Below are 21,523 nucleotides of genomic sequence, written 5' to 3'. Positions count from 1 at the left end.
GACTGGGAGAGAATGATTCACCGAGCAGCTCAAAAGGGATAAGCTTAGGGATTAAAAGCAGGAGGAGAAAAACATCCTTTTGTAAAGTAAATTCCTATTTGGTTATAGGCATAAAAATCACAAAAGGTATGACAGATAAGGGATTTGGTTATTTGCTAGAATTCTTTGAAGCCTGAGAAATAAGTCTGGCAGAGGATCATTTTATGTTTTGTAGATATATATGTATAAAAGGACAAATAGATATTTGTCCTTTGAACATTTTTGAACAGATTTATTAAAGTACTATTGACATAAAATAAACTGACATATTGACACTGAACATTTTGATAAGTTTTCACATATGTATACTCTCATGAAACCACACAAAAATTAAGATAATTAACATATCCATCACCTCCATGAGATTCCTCCTACACCTTTGTAGTTGGTCACTCCCCTTGTTCCCATCCCCAGGATACCAGGGACTTGCTTTCTGTCACTGTAGATTACTTTGCATTTTCTAAAGTTTCATAAAGATTGAATCACACAGTATGTACTTTTTAAAAAATCGTGCTGCTGCTTCTTAAATTTTATTTTATTTATTTTTTATTTTTTAGGCAGGTTCTCACTCTTTCATGCTGGCTGGAGTGCAGTGGTGCAATCATAGCTCACTGCACACCAAAGCAATCCTCCTATCTCCGACTCCCAAGCAGCTAGGACTACAGGTATGCACCATCACACCTGGCCAATGTTTCTATTTTTTGTAGAGATGGGGTCTCACTATGTTACCCAGGTTGATCTCGAAATCCTGGCCTCAAGTGATCCTCCTGACTTGGCTTTTCTGGCTACTTAGGCTCATAATTATTTTGAATTTTGCTGTGTTGTTGGGTGTATTAATTGGTCATTGCTTTATGTTGATGACTAATATTCCGTTATATAAATATACCACAGTTTGTTTATTCTTTCACCTGTTGGTGAATACTTAGGTTTTTTGGTGTTTGGGCTATTACTAACAACATCATTTTGTACATTATTTCTTAATTTAAGGTGAAAGAATAAACAAACTATGGTATATTCGTATAATGGAATATTACTCATCAACATAAAGCAAAGACCAATTAATACTCCAACAACACAGCAAAAATCAAAATAATTGTGAGTCTAAGTAGCCAGAAAAGCCAATTCAGGAGAATCACTTGAGGCCAGGAGCTCAAGATCAACCTGTTAACATAGTGAGACCCCGACACTACAAAAAATTAGAAACATTGGCCAGGTGTGACATGGTGGGTATGTGTTTAACTTGTTAAGAAACGACCATACTATTTTCCAAAATGGTTACAGTATTTCATATTCCCACCAGCAGTACATAAGAACATTAGTTCCTCCACATTTTTTCCAACACTTGATATAACCAGGCTTTGTAATTTTCTCCATCCTGGTAAGTGCATAGTGGTATCTTATTGTGATTTAAATCTTTGTTTTCCTAATGATTAATGATATTAAGTATCTTCTCTTGTACTTATCTGCCACCCTTATATCTTCTTTGATGAAAAGACTATTCATAAATATTTTGAGCAAGGATGTTTTGAATAGTCATTTCATCAGAGGATGTGTGGATGGCAGATAAGTATAAGAGATGCTCAGTATCACTAATCATTAGGAAAATGAACATTTATACCACAATAATATAGCACTATACACTTACTGAGTTATGTATCCTATAAACATATAAACCACAGAAAATAAAAATAAAGAAAATAAATGGCCTTTAATTTTGCTCATTTTAAGAACTGCATTGTTATTTTTTAAGAATTTCTCATATATCCTGAATACACAGGTAAATTATATTCAAATTCCTCCAATATATGGCTTTTCTTTCCATTCTCTTTATAGAGTCTTTTAAAGAGAAAGTGTTTTGAATTTTGATGAAGTCCAACATAGTCATTTGTTCAACTGATTGTGTTTTTGTGTCATATATAAGAAACCTTTTCTAACAGAGGGTCATGAATGATTTTTCATGTTTTCTTATAGATATTTTACAGTTTTAGGTTTCACATTTACATCCATAATTTTCTTTTTTTGTGTGATAAGTTCATCCTCTGTTACTCAGGTTGGAGTGCAGTGGTGCAATCATAGCTTACTACAGTCTTGAACTCCTGGGCTCAAGCAATCCTTCTGCCTTAGCCTCCCAAGTAGCTTGGACTATATAGGCAGGCACTACTGTGCCAGACTATCTGACTTATTTTTTTATTTTTTATTTTTTTGTAAAGAGGCATGGAGGAGGGTGTGGTCTCACTTTGTTGATCAGACTGGTCTTGAACTCCTGGCCTATAATGGTCTTCCTGCCTTGGCCTTCCAAAGTGCTGAGATTACAAGCACAAGCCATCATAACTAGCTAAAACTGACTTTTAGTTAATTTTTATATACATTCGTACATCACTTAATGACAAGGATATATTCTGAGAAAGGTATTAGGCAATTTCATCATTGTGTGAACATCTTAGAGGGCGCTTATACATAGCCTTATGTATCTGGGTGCTCCTGTATTGGGTGTGTATATATTTAGGATTCTTAGCTCTTCTTGTTGCATTGATCCTTTTACCTTTATGTAATGTCCTTCTTTGTCTCTTTTGATCTTTGTTGGTTTAAAATCTATTTTATCAGAGACAAGAATTGCAACTCCTGCTTTTTTTTTTTTTTTTGCCCTCCATTTTCTTGGTAAATCTTTCTCCATCCCTTTATTTTGAGCCTTTGTGTATCCTTGCATGTGAGATGGGTTTCCATTTCACAAAACCACCAATGGGTTTTGGCTTTCTATCCAATTTGCCAGTCTGTGTCTTTTGATTGGGGCATTTAGTCCATTTACATTTAGGGTTAATAGTGTTATGTGTGATTTTGATCCTGCCATTTTGATGCTAGCTGGCTGTTTTGCCCGTTAGTTGATACAGATTCTTGATTGTGTTGATGCTCTTTACCATTTGGTATGTTTTTGGAGTGGCTGGTACTGGTTGTTTCTTTCTATGTGTAGAGCCTCTTTCAGGAGCTCTTGTAAAGCAGACCCGGTGATGATGAAATCTCTGAGTACTTGCTTGTTCACAAAGGATTTTATTTTTCCTTCACTTATGAAGCTTAGTTTGGCTAGATATGTGATTCTGGGTTTAAAGTTCTTTTCTTTAACGATGTTGAATATTGGCCCCCACTCTCTTCTGGCTTGTAGGGTTTCTGCTGTGAGATCTGCTGTGAGTCTGATGGGCTTCCCTTTGTGGGTAACCTGACCCTTCTCTCTGGCTTCCCTTAGCATTTTCTCTTTCATTTCAACTCTGGTGAATCTGACAATTATGTTCCTTGGGGTTGCTCTTCTTGCGGAATATCTTTGTGCTGTTCTCTGTATTTCCTGGACTTGAATATTGGCCTGCCTGGCTAGGTTGAGGAAGTTTTCCTAGATAATATCCTCAAGAGTCTTTTCCAGCTTGGATTCATTCTCTTCATCACATTCAGGTACACCTATCAAACGTAGATTAGGTCTTTTCACATAGTCCACTATTTCTTGGAGACTTTGTTCATTCCTTTTTACCCTTTTTTCTCTAATCTTGCCTTCTCATTTTATTTCATTGAGTTGATCTTTGACCTCTGATATCCTTTCTTCTGCTTGGTCAATTCGGCTGTTAAAACTTGTGTATGCTTCGTGAAGTTCTCGTGTTGTGTTTTTCAGGTCCATCAATTCACTTATGTTCCTCTCTAAGTTGTTTATTCTTGTTAGCATTTCGTCAAATCTTTTTCTTAGTTTCTTTGCTTTGGGTTAGAATGTGCTCTTTTAGCTCACAGTAGTTGCTTATCGCCCACCTTCTGAAGCCTGATTCTGTCAATTCATCATACTCATTCTCCATCCAGCCTTCTTCTCTTGCTGGTGAGGAGTTGTGATCCCTTGTAGGGGGAGAGGCGTTCTGGTTTCAGGTGTTTTCATCCTTTTTGAACTGGTTTCTTCCCAACTTTGTGGGATTTATCCACCTTCATCTTTGTAGTTGTAGACTTTCAGATTGGGTCTCTGAGTGGACGTCAGAGACCCAATCTGAAAGTTTGTTGATGATGAAGTTATTTCCTTTCTGTTTGTCCTTTCTTTACTTTCATCTTTTTGGTAGTAGCCATTCTAATAGGTGTGAGGTGATATCTCACTGTGGTTTTGATTTACATTTCTCTGATGATTGGCGGTATTGAGCACTTTTTTATATATCTGTTAGACATCTGTATAGCTTCATTTGAGAAATGTGTAATTATGCTATTTGTGTGTATGCATGTATGTTTTAATTTTGCTACTGAGTTTTTTGCATTTCCTTTATGTTTTAGATTTTTTAATATATATGGTTGCAAATATTTTCTTCCATTTTTTAGGCTGTCTTTTCACTCTGTTGTTTCCTTTCCTATGCAGAAGCTTTGATTAAATTTCTCATCTATTTTTGTTTTTGTTGCTATGAATTTTGGGTCATACCCCAAAAAATAATTGTCCTGGCCACTATCAAGATTTTCCCATATGTTTTCTTCCAGTAGTTTTATGATTCTAGCTCTTATGTTTAAGTCTTTAACTCATGTTGAGTTGATTTTTGTATATGGTGTGAAGTAAGGATCCAATTTTACTTTTCTACATGTGGATATCCAGTAAAGGATAATAATGTATTAAATATTTAATTTCTTATTGTTTACTGCTATTATATAGAAATTCAATTCATTTTTGTATAATTCTTATCTTCTATTACAAACCTGTAATAAACTCACCAGAATTTATTTTGTAAACCCCATTGCTTTTCTAGAAAGTCAATTATGTCATCTATTAATAGAGTTTTACTCCATTATTTAACATCTAGACATAATTTTTTTTTGTTCTTGACTTATTTAAGTGACTAGAACCTATAGTATTGAAAGCCAACCTCCTTGCCTGATAAAAATGTTTTTAATAGATTGAAAAAGTTTCTGCCAGGGACAGTGGCTCATGTCTGTAATCTCAATACTTTTGGAGACTGAGGTGGATGAATCACTTGAGGTCAGGAGCTCAAGACCATTCTGGCCAACATGGTGAAAGACTATCTTTACTAAAAACACAAAAATTGGCTAGGCATGGTGGTGTGTGCCTGTACTCCCACCTACTCTGAAGGTTGAGGCAGGGTAATTTCTTGAACCTGGAAGGTGAGGTTGCAGTGAGCTGAGATTGTGCCACTGCCCTCCAGCCTGTGAGACAGAGTGAGATTCCATCTCAAATGAGAAAAAAAAGAATTTCTAATTTTAGTTTGCTGAACATTTCATCAAAAATTATTATAATAGGTTTTCTTATTAACATTATATGTTGTATTAACAACATACTGTATTAACAACATATAATGTTGTTAATACAATAAATTTCATGGATTAGTTTTTGAATATTAAGCCAATCTTACATTTCAAGATAAATACTACTTGGTCATAATGTGTTATACTTTTTAAACATAGTGAATTTGATTTTTAGAATTCACATCAATGTTCCATGAGGTCTATATGACATATATTGGTCTATAGCTTTTTGTTTGTTTGGTTTTCCTTGGAATATCCTTGTCTGGTTTTGGTATCAGTAATTCTGTCTTCATTGATTGAATTGGGAATTATTTCTACTTCTTTACTTTTCTGGTAGAGTTTACATAGAATTAATAGCGGTTCTTTCTTAAATGTTTGGCAGTAATTCACCAGTGAAACCAATCTGGGCCTGGAGTTTTCTTTGTGGGAAAATTTTTAACTATAAATTCAGTTTAACAAATATAGGACCATTGATATTTTCTCTGTATCCTTCAGTGAACAACGGTACTCTGCTAATTTCAAGGAGTTTTTTCATTTTAGCTAAATTGACTAAGTCATCAAGTTGCTCATAGTATTTCTTTATTTTCCTTTTCCTATTTGTAAAATCTGTAGTGATGTTGTGTCTGTCATTCCTGATATTGGTAATTTGTATTGTTTCTCTTTTATTTCTGATCAATTTGGTTCTTCAGTTTTATTGATCCTTTAAAAGAAACTAAGCTTTAGTTTTACAGAATTATCTTCATTGTATTTCTGTTTTCAGTTTCGCTTATTTTCTATCTGATCTATTATTTCATTTTTTTTCCTACTTTGTGGTTAATTTGCTTTTTTTTTTCTTATAAATTTCTTGAGGTGGACTCTGTGGTCATTGGTTTGTGTCTTTTTTTTCCTAGTATTTAATGCTAGAATATGTTCTTAAAATATTGTTTGCAGTGTCTGAGCTACCTGTTTTTTCCAGTCTGACTCCTTTCCCATAGGATTGCTGGGAACAGTGTTCTGTTTAGGTGGTTCTTTCCCAGGTCTGCAGCACCCTCACATGCATGTTTGATCAAGACTCAGCTGAATACTCAGGAGGGAGCATCTACACATCTCCAGCCTTCTCTCTTCATGCAGTCCTCTCCTCTCATTTCTATGCTCTATAAACTCTATCTTTGTTGATCTCTTTGAACTCAGTTCCATTTTTGCACCTCAGAAGGCATGCATCTTTTATCTCTTGTCTATTGAGATTAACTGTCTTCATTGTTTGAGTTCCATTGTCTTGAAAACTTGTTTTCTGTATTTTGCCTGGTTTTGTTGCTGTTGTTATTTCAAGCAGGAGAGTAAATTTCATCTTATTACTTCATCTGCATAAGAAGCAACCATTTCCCTGTACATCATCATTTTTAAGCCTCATGATAATCTCGCAAGTTCAGTATTATTCTTAATAAAAATCCTCATCTTGAAGAAACTGAAACTCAGAAAAGCCTAGTAGTGGTTACAGTCTGAGTCTTTGTATTAGTCCTCTAGATAAATGCTGACTCCAACATGAATAGTCTTTTCTTTTTTTTTTTTTGGCAATAAAACATATCAAAATATAAATAATCCAAGAATAGGTATTAAGCCACTACTCTCACATGAAATTCTAGTTAACTTTGATATGAAGACACTAATGGGTTTCTGATTGTGACATTTTACCACATGCATTAGTATCATGTTATCAATATTTTTCTTCAATGTCTGTTACTATTATTGTTCCAGTACAGTATTTCCTAAAGTATGGTGCTAATCAGTGTTAAATAATAATGTGAGTTCAGACTTCTGAGAGTTAAAAAAACTCAAACTGTATTTTTTCTATTCTCTCACTCAACAACAATCATCACAGAAGACTTCTGTGACCACATATATAGGGTTTTCTCCATGAACAAGCAAGCAGTCAGTTCAGACTGAGATGGTGTCAGATCCCACAGGTTAATGGATTAGTCTCACAAGAGTATCTTCCCCCTTCCCACCAGTAATAAGTCTGGGTCTCCAGAAACTGTGCCCAACCAGCTTGACGGTAAAGTTCACCTGACCTCCCTTTGGGTTCAATTAATTTTCTAGAGTGGCTCACTAAACTCATAGAAACTTACATTTACCAGTTTATTATAAAAGTTATTACAAATACACATATGAAGAGATGTCTACAGTGAGGTATAGGGGAAAGGGCATGGAGCATCCATGCTCTTGCTGGGTGCACGATCCTCCAGGAACCTCCATTAGTTCAGTTATTTGGAGTCTATCTGAACCCTCTCTCTTTGTGGACTTTTTATAGAGATGTCATTAATTAGACATGACTGACAATCCTTAAAAATATGCACAAAAAGTATAGATTCTTCTTGGCTTCTGTGTTAGGGTATTCTTGCACTGCTATAAAGAAATACTTGAGACTGGGTACTTCGTAAGAAAAGAAGTTCAATTGGCTCACTGTTTTGCAGACTGTACAGGAAGTATAGCACCAACATATACTTCTGGGTAGGCCTCACGCGTTGTGGAAGGTGAAGCAGGATCAGGCACATCACATGGCCAGAGCAGGAGCAAGAGAGAGAGTGAAGTGTGGGGCAAGTGCCACACTTTACAACAACTAGATCTTATGAGAACTCACTCACTGCCATGAGACCAGAACTAAGAGGATGGTGCCAAACCATTCATTAGAAAACCTATGTTACGATCCAGTCACCTACAACCAAGCCCCGTCTCCAACACTGGGAATTACAATTTGACATGAGATTCAGAGAGGAGACATATCCAAACTATACCATTCTGCCCTGGCCCCTCATATCTCATATTCTCACATTGTAAGATACAATCCCTTCTTCTCAACAGTCCCCCAAAGTGTTAACTCATTCCTGTGTCAACTCAATCAACAGTCCCAAGTCCAGTATCTCATCTGAGACAAGGCAAGTCACTTAAACCTATAAATCTGTAAAATCAAATATGTTAATTACTCTCAAGATACAATGGGGGCACAGGCATTGGTTAACCATTCCAAGAGGGAGAAATTAGCCAAAAGAAAGGGGCTACAGGACCCATGCAAGTTTGCAACCCAATAGGGAAGTTATTAAATTTTAAAGCTCCAAAATAATCTCTCTGGCCTCCATGTTCCATTTCCAGGGCACAAGGGGTGGGCTCCCAAGGCTTTGGGCAGCTCTGCCCCTGTGGCTTTGCAAGGTTCAACCCCTATGACTACTCTCATGGGTTGGTGTTGAGTGCCTGTGGTTTTCCAAATGCAGGGTGTAAGTTGCCAGCGATCTACCATTCTGGGTCTGAATGATGGTAGCCCCATTCTCACAGCTGCACTAGGCAGTTCCCTTGTGGTGCTCTGTGTCAGGGCTCCAAGCTCACATTTTCTCTCCACTCTGCCCTGGTAGTGGTTTTCTGCTGGGGCTCCAACCCTGTGCCAGGCTTTTGCTTGGACACCCAGTCTCATACAGAACTGTCTCATACAGTTCTAAAATCTAGGCAGAGCCTGTTATGCATTCTTCACTCTTGAAGTCTGCACGCCCACAGGCTTAACACTATGTGGAAGCCACCAAGGCTTATGACTTACATTCTCCAAAGCGGCAGTCCAAGATATACTTGTTCTTCTTTGAGCTACAGTTAGAGCTTGAGTGGCCTGGATGTGGGTGACAGTGTTCTGAGGCTGCCCAGGGCAGCAGGGCCCTGGACTAGGCCCACAGAACCATTCTTTCCTCCTAGACTTCTGGGCCTGTGATGGGAGCAGCTGCCACAAAGGTCTCTGAAATTCCTAAGAAGCCTTTCCTTCATTATCTTGGATAGCACTTGGTTCTCTTTTAGTTAGGCAAATAACTTTAGCAAATGGTTGCTCCATAGCCTGCTTCAATTTATCACCTGAAAAAGCTCTCTTTCTCTGCCATGTAGTCAGGCTGCAAATTTTGCCAACTTTTATGCTCTTTCTCTTTTTAAAATATAAGTTCCAGTTTCAATTTCAGGTCACTTATTTGATCCCACATCTAAGCATAGACCATTAGAAGAAGTGAGGTGAACACTTTGCTGCTTACAAATTTCCTCAGCAAGATACTGTATATCATCACTCTTTGGTTCAAAATTCCACAGATCTCTAGGGCATGAACAAAATGAGCCAAGTTCTTTGTTAAGGCATAACAAGCATGACCTTTTCATGAGTGCCCAATAAGTTCCCCATTTCCATCTGAGACTATCAGCCTGATTTTCACTGTCCATATCACTAACATCATTTTGGTCACTAACATTTAACTGGTCTCTAAGTAGTCGTAAACTTTCCCTTATCTTTCTATCTTTTACTGAGCCTCTCAAACTCTTTTGACCTCTGCCTGCCACCCAGTTCCAAATGTGCTTCCACATTTTCAGTTTTCTTTATAGCAATGTCCTACTCCTTGGTACCAATTTCCTGTGTCACGTCATTCTTACATTGTTATAAAGTATCCAGTCTTAGGTTTTTTTTTTTTTTTTTTATAAGAAAAAACTTTTAATTGGCTCATGGTTCTGCAGGCTGTGCAAGCAGCATAGTGCTGACAGCTGCTTCTGGGGAGGTCCCATGAAGCTTCTACTCATGGCAGAAGGCAGAGTGGAAGCAGGCACATCACATGGCCAGAGCAGGAGCAAAACATAGAGTAGGGTAGAGGTAAGGTGCCACATTTAACAACTAGATCTGGTGAGAACTCACTCACCATTGCAAGAACAGTATCAAAGGGATGGTGCTAAACTGTTCATTAGAACACATCCCCCATGATCTAATCACCTCTCACCAGGCTCCACATCCAAAACTGAGGATTACCATTTAACATGAGGTTTGAACAGCAACAAATAGCTAAATTATATCAGCCTTTCTGTGTGGCATTCTTTCCTTCAGCATATAGAACAGGATCCCTTCTGAAAGGAAGATCTTATGATCTACAATAAGATAAAGTAGGTCGGATAATTTCTTTATAGTTTGCCCAAAGCTAAAAAGACAAGGAAAGATTAGAATATATTTTTAGTTTTGAGGTCTACCTCTGAGGCCTGCTTCTGAGGCCTAAAAGACTCTAACATTTTAACAAAACTCTATACAAGGACACTGGGAGTTATGAGCCAGAGACTATGGATAAATACACAAGCATAGACGCACACATGGGTATACACACACACACACACACACACACACACACACACACACATATATATATTTAGGTGTGTATGTGTATATATATACACACATATACTCTTGTAATATTTTATATATATATATATAACATAGATATATAATTTCTGCTGTGGAAAGTTGCTGTGAAGAAATTATAATTTTATAATTACATTAAAATTATACTTTTATTATAATTTCTTCACAGCAGAATTTGTCATTTTCCAACCTGTTGATGTATATTGAGTCTCTAAAATATGAATAGGGAATAATCCCCAATATATGTAACCATGGAAACCTTTTCTCACACTAGATTTCTGTTCTCTCCAAATACAATCTTGAAAATGTTAATGTTGTGCAAGGATGAGGAATCATCTGGGTGTTAGCTGTAGCAGTTATTTAATTTTATTTTATTTGGCTCTTAAAGTACTGTTCCTGTATTTCCTCCCAGGCAATTATTTTCTTTCAGTAGACTTTTTAAGTCAGATTTTAAGTTTGAAAGATGCTCAATTGTTCATAGCAATGGCTAAGCCATTAATGAACATTTCAAAGGGCATAGGCAGAAGACAACATTCTGATGCACCACGAAGTATTCTCTAACTAACCCACTTCAAATACTGGTGAGACATATTCGTCAGAGAGATTGTAGACAACACTAGATGGAAACTTACTGTAAGAGAAAAAGAAGCACTTCCAAGCTAGTAAGACCAGCCTTTTTGAATACAGAAAACCCTTTGAATGTCAAAAAACTTCACACATTCTACAAATATTATTTGTACTTTTAGTACCTTTGATTTAGAGAATATGGCAATAAACAACTATGATTTCAGTAATTCTTAAATTAATTTATAATTTTGTAACTGCAACATATACCCACAAGAATATGTAAGGCATATTTCAGTCCATGAACAATGCTCAGTTACAGGAGGATTCTAGACCAGCGCTAAGTATCTTCAGTGACCCACAGTGCCTGCAGCCCACAAACTGGGGACTGTGGTCCTAGGTCCTCCAGCTTTTTAACACTATGAGAAATAAAATAACATTTATCTAACAGCAACATTTATAAAATGCTTGCTTTATAATATAAGGCATTGTGACAGAGATTTGGAAAACAGAGATGACAAAGATAGCTCTTCTCTTTCAGATACTTATAATGTAATGGAGAAAAATGAATATAAATGTTTACATGCTGGTCTAAGAATATGAAAAATTCTACTTATTTGTTAATGTAATACAGCAAGAAAACATTCTATTGACTGTAGTTACTTCAGCCTCTGTGTGGTATCATTTTTCTCTCTGCAGTAAATTACTTTCTGTGTGGCAAAGTAACTTTATCCCAAAGCAGTTTTGGGTTCAAAAGGTGAGTGTCTCTGTCCAAGGGTAGAATTTTTGAAAGACAGAAATAAAGAAACAGCTAAATAGCTCTACACATGACGTGGAGGGAAACTTACCTTGTTGTGTAGAAATGCTGAGAAGAGAGAAGGGAAAGATTGCAGAGAAAGAAAGGGAGAGACATAAGCATGATGGTGGCAAAAAGCTTGTAGGGGAGTGGGAGTGTGTACAGGAGAGTGCTGTGGAAGAATGTTACATGGAAAGAAACTTATTTCGACTACAGTGACCAAAAGGTCACTTATATGGGGGAGTGGTTATTAAGGTAACCTCTTACTGCAGTAAAGCATTAATGTAGAGAAGTTGGAAAATCACAACAGTAGCTGAATTTTTAAGATAAATACAACCTAGTAAACACCACTGGATCAATAAATGACGTTGCTACAACCCAGAGAAACATTGCCAGTGTACTTTTACATTGCTCCGAACACATTATTTAATCTTCATTTTATTAATAGTAGTTTGGTACACATGTAGATGGTTGTATGAATAGTTACTTGGGGGGAACAAAGAAAAACGAGGGAATATATCTGTTCTCAGTGTCTGGGTTTCTTTGTAGCAAAAAGAAGACAAAAGATAAATGAACAGTAAGCAAATTAAGGTAAGAACAGAAAATTGGAGCGATCAGAAACCATGAGAATGTAAATTCATTGGTACTGACAAATATTTTGAAGTAGACTTTTTACTGAACAAGACTTAGCATGTACAGCAGCACAGGAACTTAACCGGGCATGCAATTTTCATGATTTGTGAAGTGGCTGGAACACAGATTTCGTGAGTTTAAGAAATAGAAGATGAGCCATAAAGAATATAAATGACCAATTTGAGGAGTTTTGACTGGAGCAGAGCGTGGTTGGCTTCTTTTTGCAGACATTGGAGAAGCAAGAACGATCTTTAAGAATGAAAGTAACATTAATGAGATTTGCTCTTTAGGTGAAGACCTCCAAAACTAATTTTTAGCATCAAATGGAGAAGAAAAAAGCTGTTATCAAAAACATTAGATAGGGAGATTTTAATATTTAAGGTGAGGGATAATAAAAATTAAACTGAAAATAGAAGTATAGACATGTGAACAATGAAAAGCGGGGAACAGAAGTAGAAAATGCTGGAACAGTGGAATTAACACTATTTTGTCGCCAGTTGGCTGTGTTGATGAAAGAGGTGAGGGCTACCCACTCCTACACCTTGAGACACAGCATGGATGAGTATATAATTTACTTAAACTGGGGATATAAAAAGGAGGAAACTAAAGTTTGAGGTGGTGGTTATAGAAGTTACAATGAAGTTAATTTTAGATGTTTAAGTTTGAGATGCCCTTAGGAAATTTAGGTGAGATCTTAAGTGACACTTCTGGAAACTGTAGATGACAGGGAAAAATTAGAGAATTATAGAAAAATTATAATTTTTTATAATTAAAATTAAAATTATAATTTATAATTATATTTATAATTATAATTTAATAATTTATAATTATATTTATAATTATTTAATAATTTATAATTATAATTATAATTATATAATTATATAAATTATTAAAATTATAATTAAAATTAAAATTTTTCTATAATTATAGAAAATTTATAGAAAAGAAGCAATAAATGAATGTCAGTGAGTGACAGTATGGTTGTAAAGGAAATCATCCTTAAAAAAGTAGAATAACATCATTATTAGGAAACAGTTTTAACTTAATTCTTTGTAGCTTATGGTATTACTGTTAATGTACTAATGTACTAATATACAATTAGAAGAAATTTATATTCTTATTACTTTTAATATAGTATTATTAATTTTAATTTGTAATTTAGGTTTTGCATATTTGGGCAATTTAAATAAAACATGCTAAAATCAAGGCCACTGTAAATAATATGTATTTCTGGACTCTAATAAAACCATGTACTTAAAACATTTAAGGGCCATAGTAATATGTTGATTTAAGTTTTTAAATGCTCAGAATGAAAACAAAAATTAACAAAGCTACAGACATTTTAGATATTATAAGTGACAGCTTTATTTATACAACAACATTAGAGTTTCAAGAGTAGCAACAACTAAGACTAAAGAGTAGAGGAAGTACTGGTGTTAGGTCAGATGGAGAAGGAAGCAACTGAAAACTCCCTTACTGCATACTTGAAAAGGTGAAAGAAATGCAAAAGTCAAAATTTTTAAAGGCAGTGAAGATATCTAAAGCAACAAAAAGGAAATGAACTAACACAAAGGGAAGAGCATCAAGGAAGCCAGGTGTCATTGGCTTCTTTTATTGCCTAGAATACTTGCAGGTTCTGACTGCAGAATTCAGTTTGAGGATCTCTCTAGGTTTAAATGCAGGAATGTTAATTTTCTAAGGTTGCCATTGCAAAGAACTACAAATTGGGTGGCTTAACACAGTTGAAGTTGATTGCCTCCCAGTTCTGGAGGCTAGAAGACTGAAATCAGTTGTCAGCAATGCCATACTCCCTCTGAAACTCTAGGTAGAATTCTTCCTAACTTCTGGTGATGACCATCAATCCTTGAAATTCCTTGGATTGCACTTGCATCAATCCAGTCTCTGCCTGTGCCATCCCATGGTGTTCTCGTGTCTCTCTCTGTGTCTATGTCTCTTCTCCTCTTTATATAAAGACATGTATCATACTGAATTAAGGACCTACCCTACTACACTTCATCCTTATTAGTTATACTTGTAATGAGCCTGTTTCTAAAGAAGATCATGCAGATTCTGGCAAAATACATGAATTAAGGAAGAGGTAGGAAGTGGTAATTCAACCCAGTATAAGATACTCCTTAGAAAAAGAAGAACCAGTAATGCTTCTGGTTATTAAAATGACACTTTATAAATTCCAGGAACCCTAAAAGCATGAGAACATTTTCTCCCATGATTCCCTTGCTGATTCTGGGGGCTACATGGGAGGCTCAAGATTTTGAAGAGGGAGATTTAGATCTTATATTGTTTTGTAATATTTATAAGAAAAGCTCACTTGAGGAACGAAGATTCCTCACACTTTAGTTGGCCTTTTTCTCAAGATATAGGCCAAATTTTCTTTCTGAATCATAGAGAGGAAAGAGAAAAGACTATCCAGAAAATAAGTCATATGTGTGACATGGTCAAACGGCTTAACAGAGGTGTAATTGGGTAGTAGAAGGAGAGGAGGGAGGAATGCAGCAGAAGGAATGTTTAAGGGAAACATTTTTTAACTGATGCAAGTCTTTATTCTACAGCTTTAAGGAGCTCTGGAAACTGTAAGAAAGTAATATATAAAGGAAATTACACCAAAGTTCATCATGGTCACTAAAACTTAAAAATATATATAAAATTTTGAAATTCTTTAAAAAAGGCATATTGTGATATTGCCACCAGGGGAAACACATTAAGAATGATGGCTAACATCTCAGTGAAATCACAAAATCTAGAAGAAAGTGAAATGTCATTTTTTAAGAACAAATAAGAATGAAGCAAGAAAACAAAACAAAACCTGCCAATATTGAATGTTATACTCAGTGGAAATAATCTTTTAAAAATTTTCTCAGAAAAAGTTTTAGTACAACTTCTTGACAGTAGATCTGCGTATATAAGACATACTAAAGGAATTTCTTTGGGCTGAAATAATGATCGATGAAAGCATGGAAGTATAAGAAGGAATGAAGAACAATAGCCTCTAACTACAAAGTGATTGATCATCTATGGCTACAATTATAACAGAGTCCTTTGGTACATAGAGTATATATAAAAGTAAACTGTATGGCAACTACACAAAAAAAATTGTGAAGTAGTATATGGAGTTAAATACTTGCAAGCTTCTTGAATGTGAATAAGAACTTAAAATACTCTGTTTTAAACTAAGGACTCATTTGGTAATTTCTATTGAAAACTCCAAATAAATTATACAAACAGATGAAGCAAAAAATATTAAGAGAGAATAAAATAATAAAAATTATTGATTAATACAAAACAAAGCAGAAAAGACAGAAGAGTAAAGAACTAAATAACAAACTGGACAAAAAGAAAACAAGTAGCAAATGAGAGATACAGTAAAATAATAAAAAAGCCAAACTTCTGATTTGGCAATTTTATAATAAATATAGCTGACAACAGACTGATATCCATACTATATGAGGAACTCTTATAATAGATATTAAAAAGATAATAAACTCAGAGGAATGTTCAAAAGTCTTGAACAGACACAATAGGATACCAGCTTTGAAAAACACATGAAAAGGCGCTTAACTTTGAAATACATCATGAAAAAGCCAAATGAAATCACAATATGATAGAACTACACACTCACAGATGGTCAAAAATACCACAGAAAAAAACATGTATTAACAAGGGGGTGGAGCAACTTAAACTCTCATACATGATAGGGATGAAATGCTCAGTGGACATTGGATTACCTAAGAAACTAGAATCAAAAGTAGAGAGTAGTGAATATTTAAGTATCTTTTATTGCACTTCATAGTAAGAGATAAATAATTCTAAGAATTATTTTTCCTTGTATCTTTGACCTATATATTGGCTATTATATAATGCAGATTTCATGGTGATTAATAAATCTGTTCTATTTAATTTGTTTAGTCTGGCAGATTGGTTAAACTCTACACAAATCTGAGTTCAATTTTAAGTTTCAGAGCTTAGGAGTTACATGACTGGAGGAAGTTATTTTGTCTCTGTAAATCATGCTTTTGTTAGCTTTAAAATGAGGATAATAATATAATTCCCTCATTCAGAAGTATAACAGAGGTACTACATATAAAGTGTCCATGCTTATGTACCAAATGACATCTATTGTCAGATAAGATCCCAAGTTGGGGTACTAAATGGTGCTTTCCATGACTGCAGTGAAGAACAGATTCTGAGCAGAGAGATCACACCAAGGTGCTCACTTGAGAGACAGAGAGCTACAGCAGCAAGGTCCAGGAAGGATTTTACAGAATGGTTTCCATAGAAATGATATTTTCATGTAAATCAATTAAAGTTTTCAAGACTATATTTAATCAGGACTTCCAAAAAATAAAGAGTCAGAGAAACAAACAACTATTTTTAGGAGGAGACACTTCTGACAAAAAGCAGTGGGAAAAGAAGAAATTAGTAAAGAAAGAGGGTGTAGATCAACTGGAAAAATTCCCTTAAATACACTGGTTAGTGTTGTCACTAATTCGTCATAAAGAGGAACTGGAGATGAGATCAGAGCTACTGCTTACCTTTTATAAATCCTCCAATGAAACTACACATACTAATAAGTACACAAACATAGAATAGACCACAGAAGAACATATGTTTCCCAATTTTCTAGAGGAAACAAGTTTGTTTTCTTCAGAAACTAGATAGAACTGTTAAAATACTAAATTAGATACAAATTTGAAATTATGAGCCATAAGTGACAATGCTATTTTTTCTCACATATTTTGCCATAAAAAATAATAACAAAGGAAATGAGTAAGCATTTGAAGATTTTGGACATAGCAGAATCTGAAGTGGGAAAGAAGCGAACCTACTCTCACACTATGTTGCAATGATTTCTGGATTTCATTGACAGGTGTATTATCCCACACTCTAGCATTCTTCCCTTCCCCTTCTACCCAAATAGGAACTGGTAATAGGATTGCTGGGTGCTTGTTTTACAAAGCAATTATATTTAAAAACAATCACAAAGCACCATTTACTATTTCCATTATTTCCTAAAAGAACAAACTGATACCAGAAACACAGGATGAACATGACCTCAGAGAGAGAAAGCTTTTTTGAATAGCTCACCACATTGTTTGTATTTTTACCATTTTGTTGCTAGTATGTGAGAAACTCTCTGTGGACTAGAACTGGTCCATGGACCAGGATTTCAAGCCCACTGCTCTAATGAATTCTGATATTCCAGCACCATGGATAAAGGCACCTGTATCACCAACTAACAACAACAGATCAGAGCAAGTATTTACTCTAGTAAGATTTTAGATAATTTATTAACATTTATATCATTCAAAAATTTTAGCATGTGCAATGTTCAATTTGCATTTTCCTCCTATGCAAATGCATATGGGTTTCTTATTACACAATGTAGAATAAGTCAGTTCCCCCCTAAAAAATATTCTGTCAATTTTAACAAACTTTAACATTTGCAGGCACAGATATTAGAGAGATAATATAGATGATCTAGATATATAGATATAGATATAGATATAGACAGTGTATGCTGGCTTTACCTGGTTATTAGAGTCACAATTCCTTTTGGACATGTTACAATTAATATTAACCCAAACTCTAATTTTAAACTCTTATCATATCAATTATAATGTTTAATTGCAATTTTTCTTGGCATTACTATGTCCATTCCAAGAGAGTAAACTTTTGAAGGCAGGAACTAGCTTTCTCCATCCTGGTGTTCTTACAACTAAAACAATATTTGGTACCTTCTTAGCCTCTTATTTGTTGAATGATTGAATGAATTACTCTACTTTGGTTATGTTTCCTGAAGCATCATGACAATTATATATAGCAAATCCCTGGTACTATTTTATGGTTTATTGATGGAAGTAGCAATTGGATCTGTCATTCAATACTCATTTATTCATTCTTTGTATGTATATAAAACCATTACTATGTGCTTCCACTGTGGTAACTCCTCTGGATAATAGAAATGAGCAGAATGTAGTTACTGCATTCAAGGATGTCAGAAATAGTCCCATTCTGGAGCTCACATGATCTTTTTAGCACAATGCCACATGGAAACACATTCAATTTTTTGGATGATACAAATAGAAATTATCTAATAATCACATAAAATACTACTAAATACTTGCTCTGATATGTGTTTCCTAATGAAACTAAAACCTGTTTATCACCATAAGTGGCAATATCTACTCTGCTTATGTAAGAGTCCTCTCCTCTAACAAATTACAGCCACTATCCCCATGACATAGTTAACTTACATTGAAGCCTTAGCCTTATGCACTTTAAATGAAATAATAAATCTGCTTACTATTGCAAGTCTTGTTGTATTTGCTGTTCTCCTGTGGAAACCCTTCCAATCGGCACTGAAAACGATGCTGCCAAAATTCTTGAAACCACGGATTCCGGTGGTTTGTTTCTGGCCGGAGCTTCAGATAATAATCATCAAACCACTTGACATCAGGAGACTGGAGCTTGATTGTGATGCCACCAACAGCTTCTCGCTGATATCCATCTGTCACATCATACCTGTCAGCCCAGCCGTCACTGTGGGGAAACAAATAAACAAAAAAAAAACCCTCAGCTTAGAACAGATATCTCCTAAGAAATGAGTCCATTTGCTTTCCTATTGACAAGATTAGTCATTAAATAGACACTTTAGACCACATAATGGTCCTACATTACACTGAGGTGATTATTGATATAGCAGCTTGTTAGAATAAAAACTACAATAAAACCATGGATACTTTGGGTTTAAGAGTGCTAAAAGGCACCAGCCTCACTTACCTTAAACTGTAGAGAATAACCTAGAGCTTCTGGCAGAATTTTACTTGTTGCAAAATATAGTGTGTGTGTGTGTGTGTGTGTGTGTGTGTGTGTGTGTGTGTGTGTGTATGGAAGCTGCATAATATCATCATTCACATTTTTAATAGACATTTAATAGCCAGGTCAAGTTAACTTTAAATACATTCTTTTTTGGCTTTATAATAATTATGGTCATAAAATAAGAATCAAAAATATCCCCCCAATATGCCTAGTATTAATTTAATTATCCTGCAATACAACATTTTTGTTCGTATTTTACAAGTGAATAATAGAGAGGTTTACAAAAACTGTTTGCTGATTATGGTCACTCTATTAAATGTTGATTTGCCAAGACACAAACTGAAATCTTTGTAGGCCGTAGTCCATACACTCTTTACTATCCCATGGAATTTGCAAAATATATTAAAAATGTACACCTAAAATCGCATTTATATATTAGAGTGCCCAAAAGAACTTCTGAACAGTGTGCCATCAAAAATGGAGAAGGGATCATATTCCTCAACAAAATCATCATTCTTGCACTGATCACTCAAAGTTATTTGGGAATTTTAAGATAAAAGGATTTGAAATCAGAGGGTTCATATTATCATGCTATACGGGAGTGTAACGAATAAGAAAAAATCTTTTACAATGATTTTGAAAATATATGAAACATAGTATTGGAAGTAAAAACAAAACTCATAAAAAGATGCTTGCATAAAATTTGGGTACAACCTGAAGCATCTAAGAAAGAAGGAAACTGACTCGCCCCTCTTCACTGGCTTTGGGATATACACAACTTATGCTGCCTGTCTGCTGGAACCCAGTGCTACTAAGTATCCCTGGAAGAAATGTAAGTGCTCATTAAGGAAGTATAAGGAAAGGGACAATTTGACAAAATTACGACTAACCTAAAAGAGAGAAGAGAAGAAATATGGACAGAAATAAGGGGAATAACATACTAGAGCCTCCTAAATGCAAGGCTGGAAAAAACCGTTAGGAAGTGAGCTGGGGATAAGAGCAGCGGGTACTGGAGAGAGGATGTAGGAAGAGATTTGCACTACCAGTCACTGCTTATTTCAGTGATACTCAAATATTTCCATTTAACAGAATGTTAACTTACTTTTACTTTTCTTTCAATGCATCTTTGCCCTTAACATTTTTTTTTTCTATGCAGAAAGCATGGTCCAATATTTCACATAAAAAATCAGCACCAAGAAAGTATTACGTAAATAATTAAATTATACAGAAAGCATGCCCTTTTTTCAGTATGCTCTGCTGTACCAACTCTGACATAAATATTGATAATTGGGAGTTATTCCAAAGGTTACAGATTACTCATTAAAATATCAAAAGGGCTTGAGATGACTTGAGATATTAGCTAAGGCATGAGTAGGGTGGAGAGAAGGGAAAAAATAAACAAAAGGAACACTTTCTTCCTCTAAGTCCTCCTTGACAAAAAGATATTTCATTAAAAATTACCTATAGTGAAATTTCAAAAACTTTTTGTGGCAGATCAAGAAAAAAAGTAGTGCCGTAGTATGCTTTGTCCCAATGTTGAATTTGGTTGCTTCACACATTATCTTCCCTCAAGTTTCCCATTTTCAGTTCCAGAAGATTTTATTTAAAGCTGACAAGTTGAAATGAAGTGGGCTTGTTTGCCTCATTTTCTCCTCTGTTTTGGAGGGTTTATTATATCACTGAGATGAGAGTGTGGGTCTCATTGGCACTCGAGGAGCTGCGTGGGCGTGTTGCAAAGGGGACAGGAAGCTCTGTTTGTCAAGCAGAGCCCCATTCTCCAAGGAAGTGGGAATTTAAATTGCTCCTTTTGTTAACATTAGCTCGCTCTTATGTAACACTGTGATTATGAATATTACATAAGAAATGTAAGATTATAATGGCTCCAATTTACCTTTCACCGTTCATTCACTGAATTTAATGGGGATTGTAAAAAGTTTGTCTTGATAAACCTTTTTGTAGGTGATATTTCCATAAAAGAAAACTGTCAGGATGAGAGTGATAATTAAGTCATCCCTCATCATGTACTTTCTCTCTCTCTCTCTCTGTCTTTTTTCTTTAGGTATATATCTTTTCTATAATTTTAAAAATTTAGAAAACTATGATGTCTTATTATTAGTCTTATAAGTTAGATTTGTGAGTTTAAAATAATTTTGGCTTCAGATGTTTCCAATTAATAGCAAAATATAAATCATAAAGAAGTGAATGTGGAAACAGAAAATCCCAAT

The 21,523-nt window shown here is 35.1% G+C and overlaps 1 protein-coding gene across 5 annotated transcripts in view; it reads right to left on the bottom strand.

Annotated features, from left to right (window-relative positions):
- GRM5 (glutamate metabotropic receptor 5) overlaps positions 1-21,523 on the bottom strand; it is a 535,146-nt gene that overhangs the window by 129,726 nt on the left and 383,897 nt on the right. For all 5 annotated transcript variants that reach the window (XM_074400361.1, XM_039462302.2, XM_074400358.1 and 2 more), the window contains exon 4: positions 18,784-19,019. In XM_074400361.1, the coding sequence (XP_074256462.1) occupies positions 18,784-19,019 (236 nt within the window). The remainder of the gene's footprint in view (positions 1-18,783; positions 19,020-21,523) is intronic.

The sequence above is a fragment of the Saimiri boliviensis genome, chromosome 6, assembly GCF_048565385.1.
Source record: "Saimiri boliviensis isolate mSaiBol1 chromosome 6, mSaiBol1.pri, whole genome shotgun sequence".
NCBI classification, from domain to species: domain Eukaryota; kingdom Metazoa; phylum Chordata; class Mammalia; order Primates; family Cebidae; genus Saimiri; species Saimiri boliviensis.
This window is presented reverse-complemented; position numbering and strand designations above follow the sequence as displayed.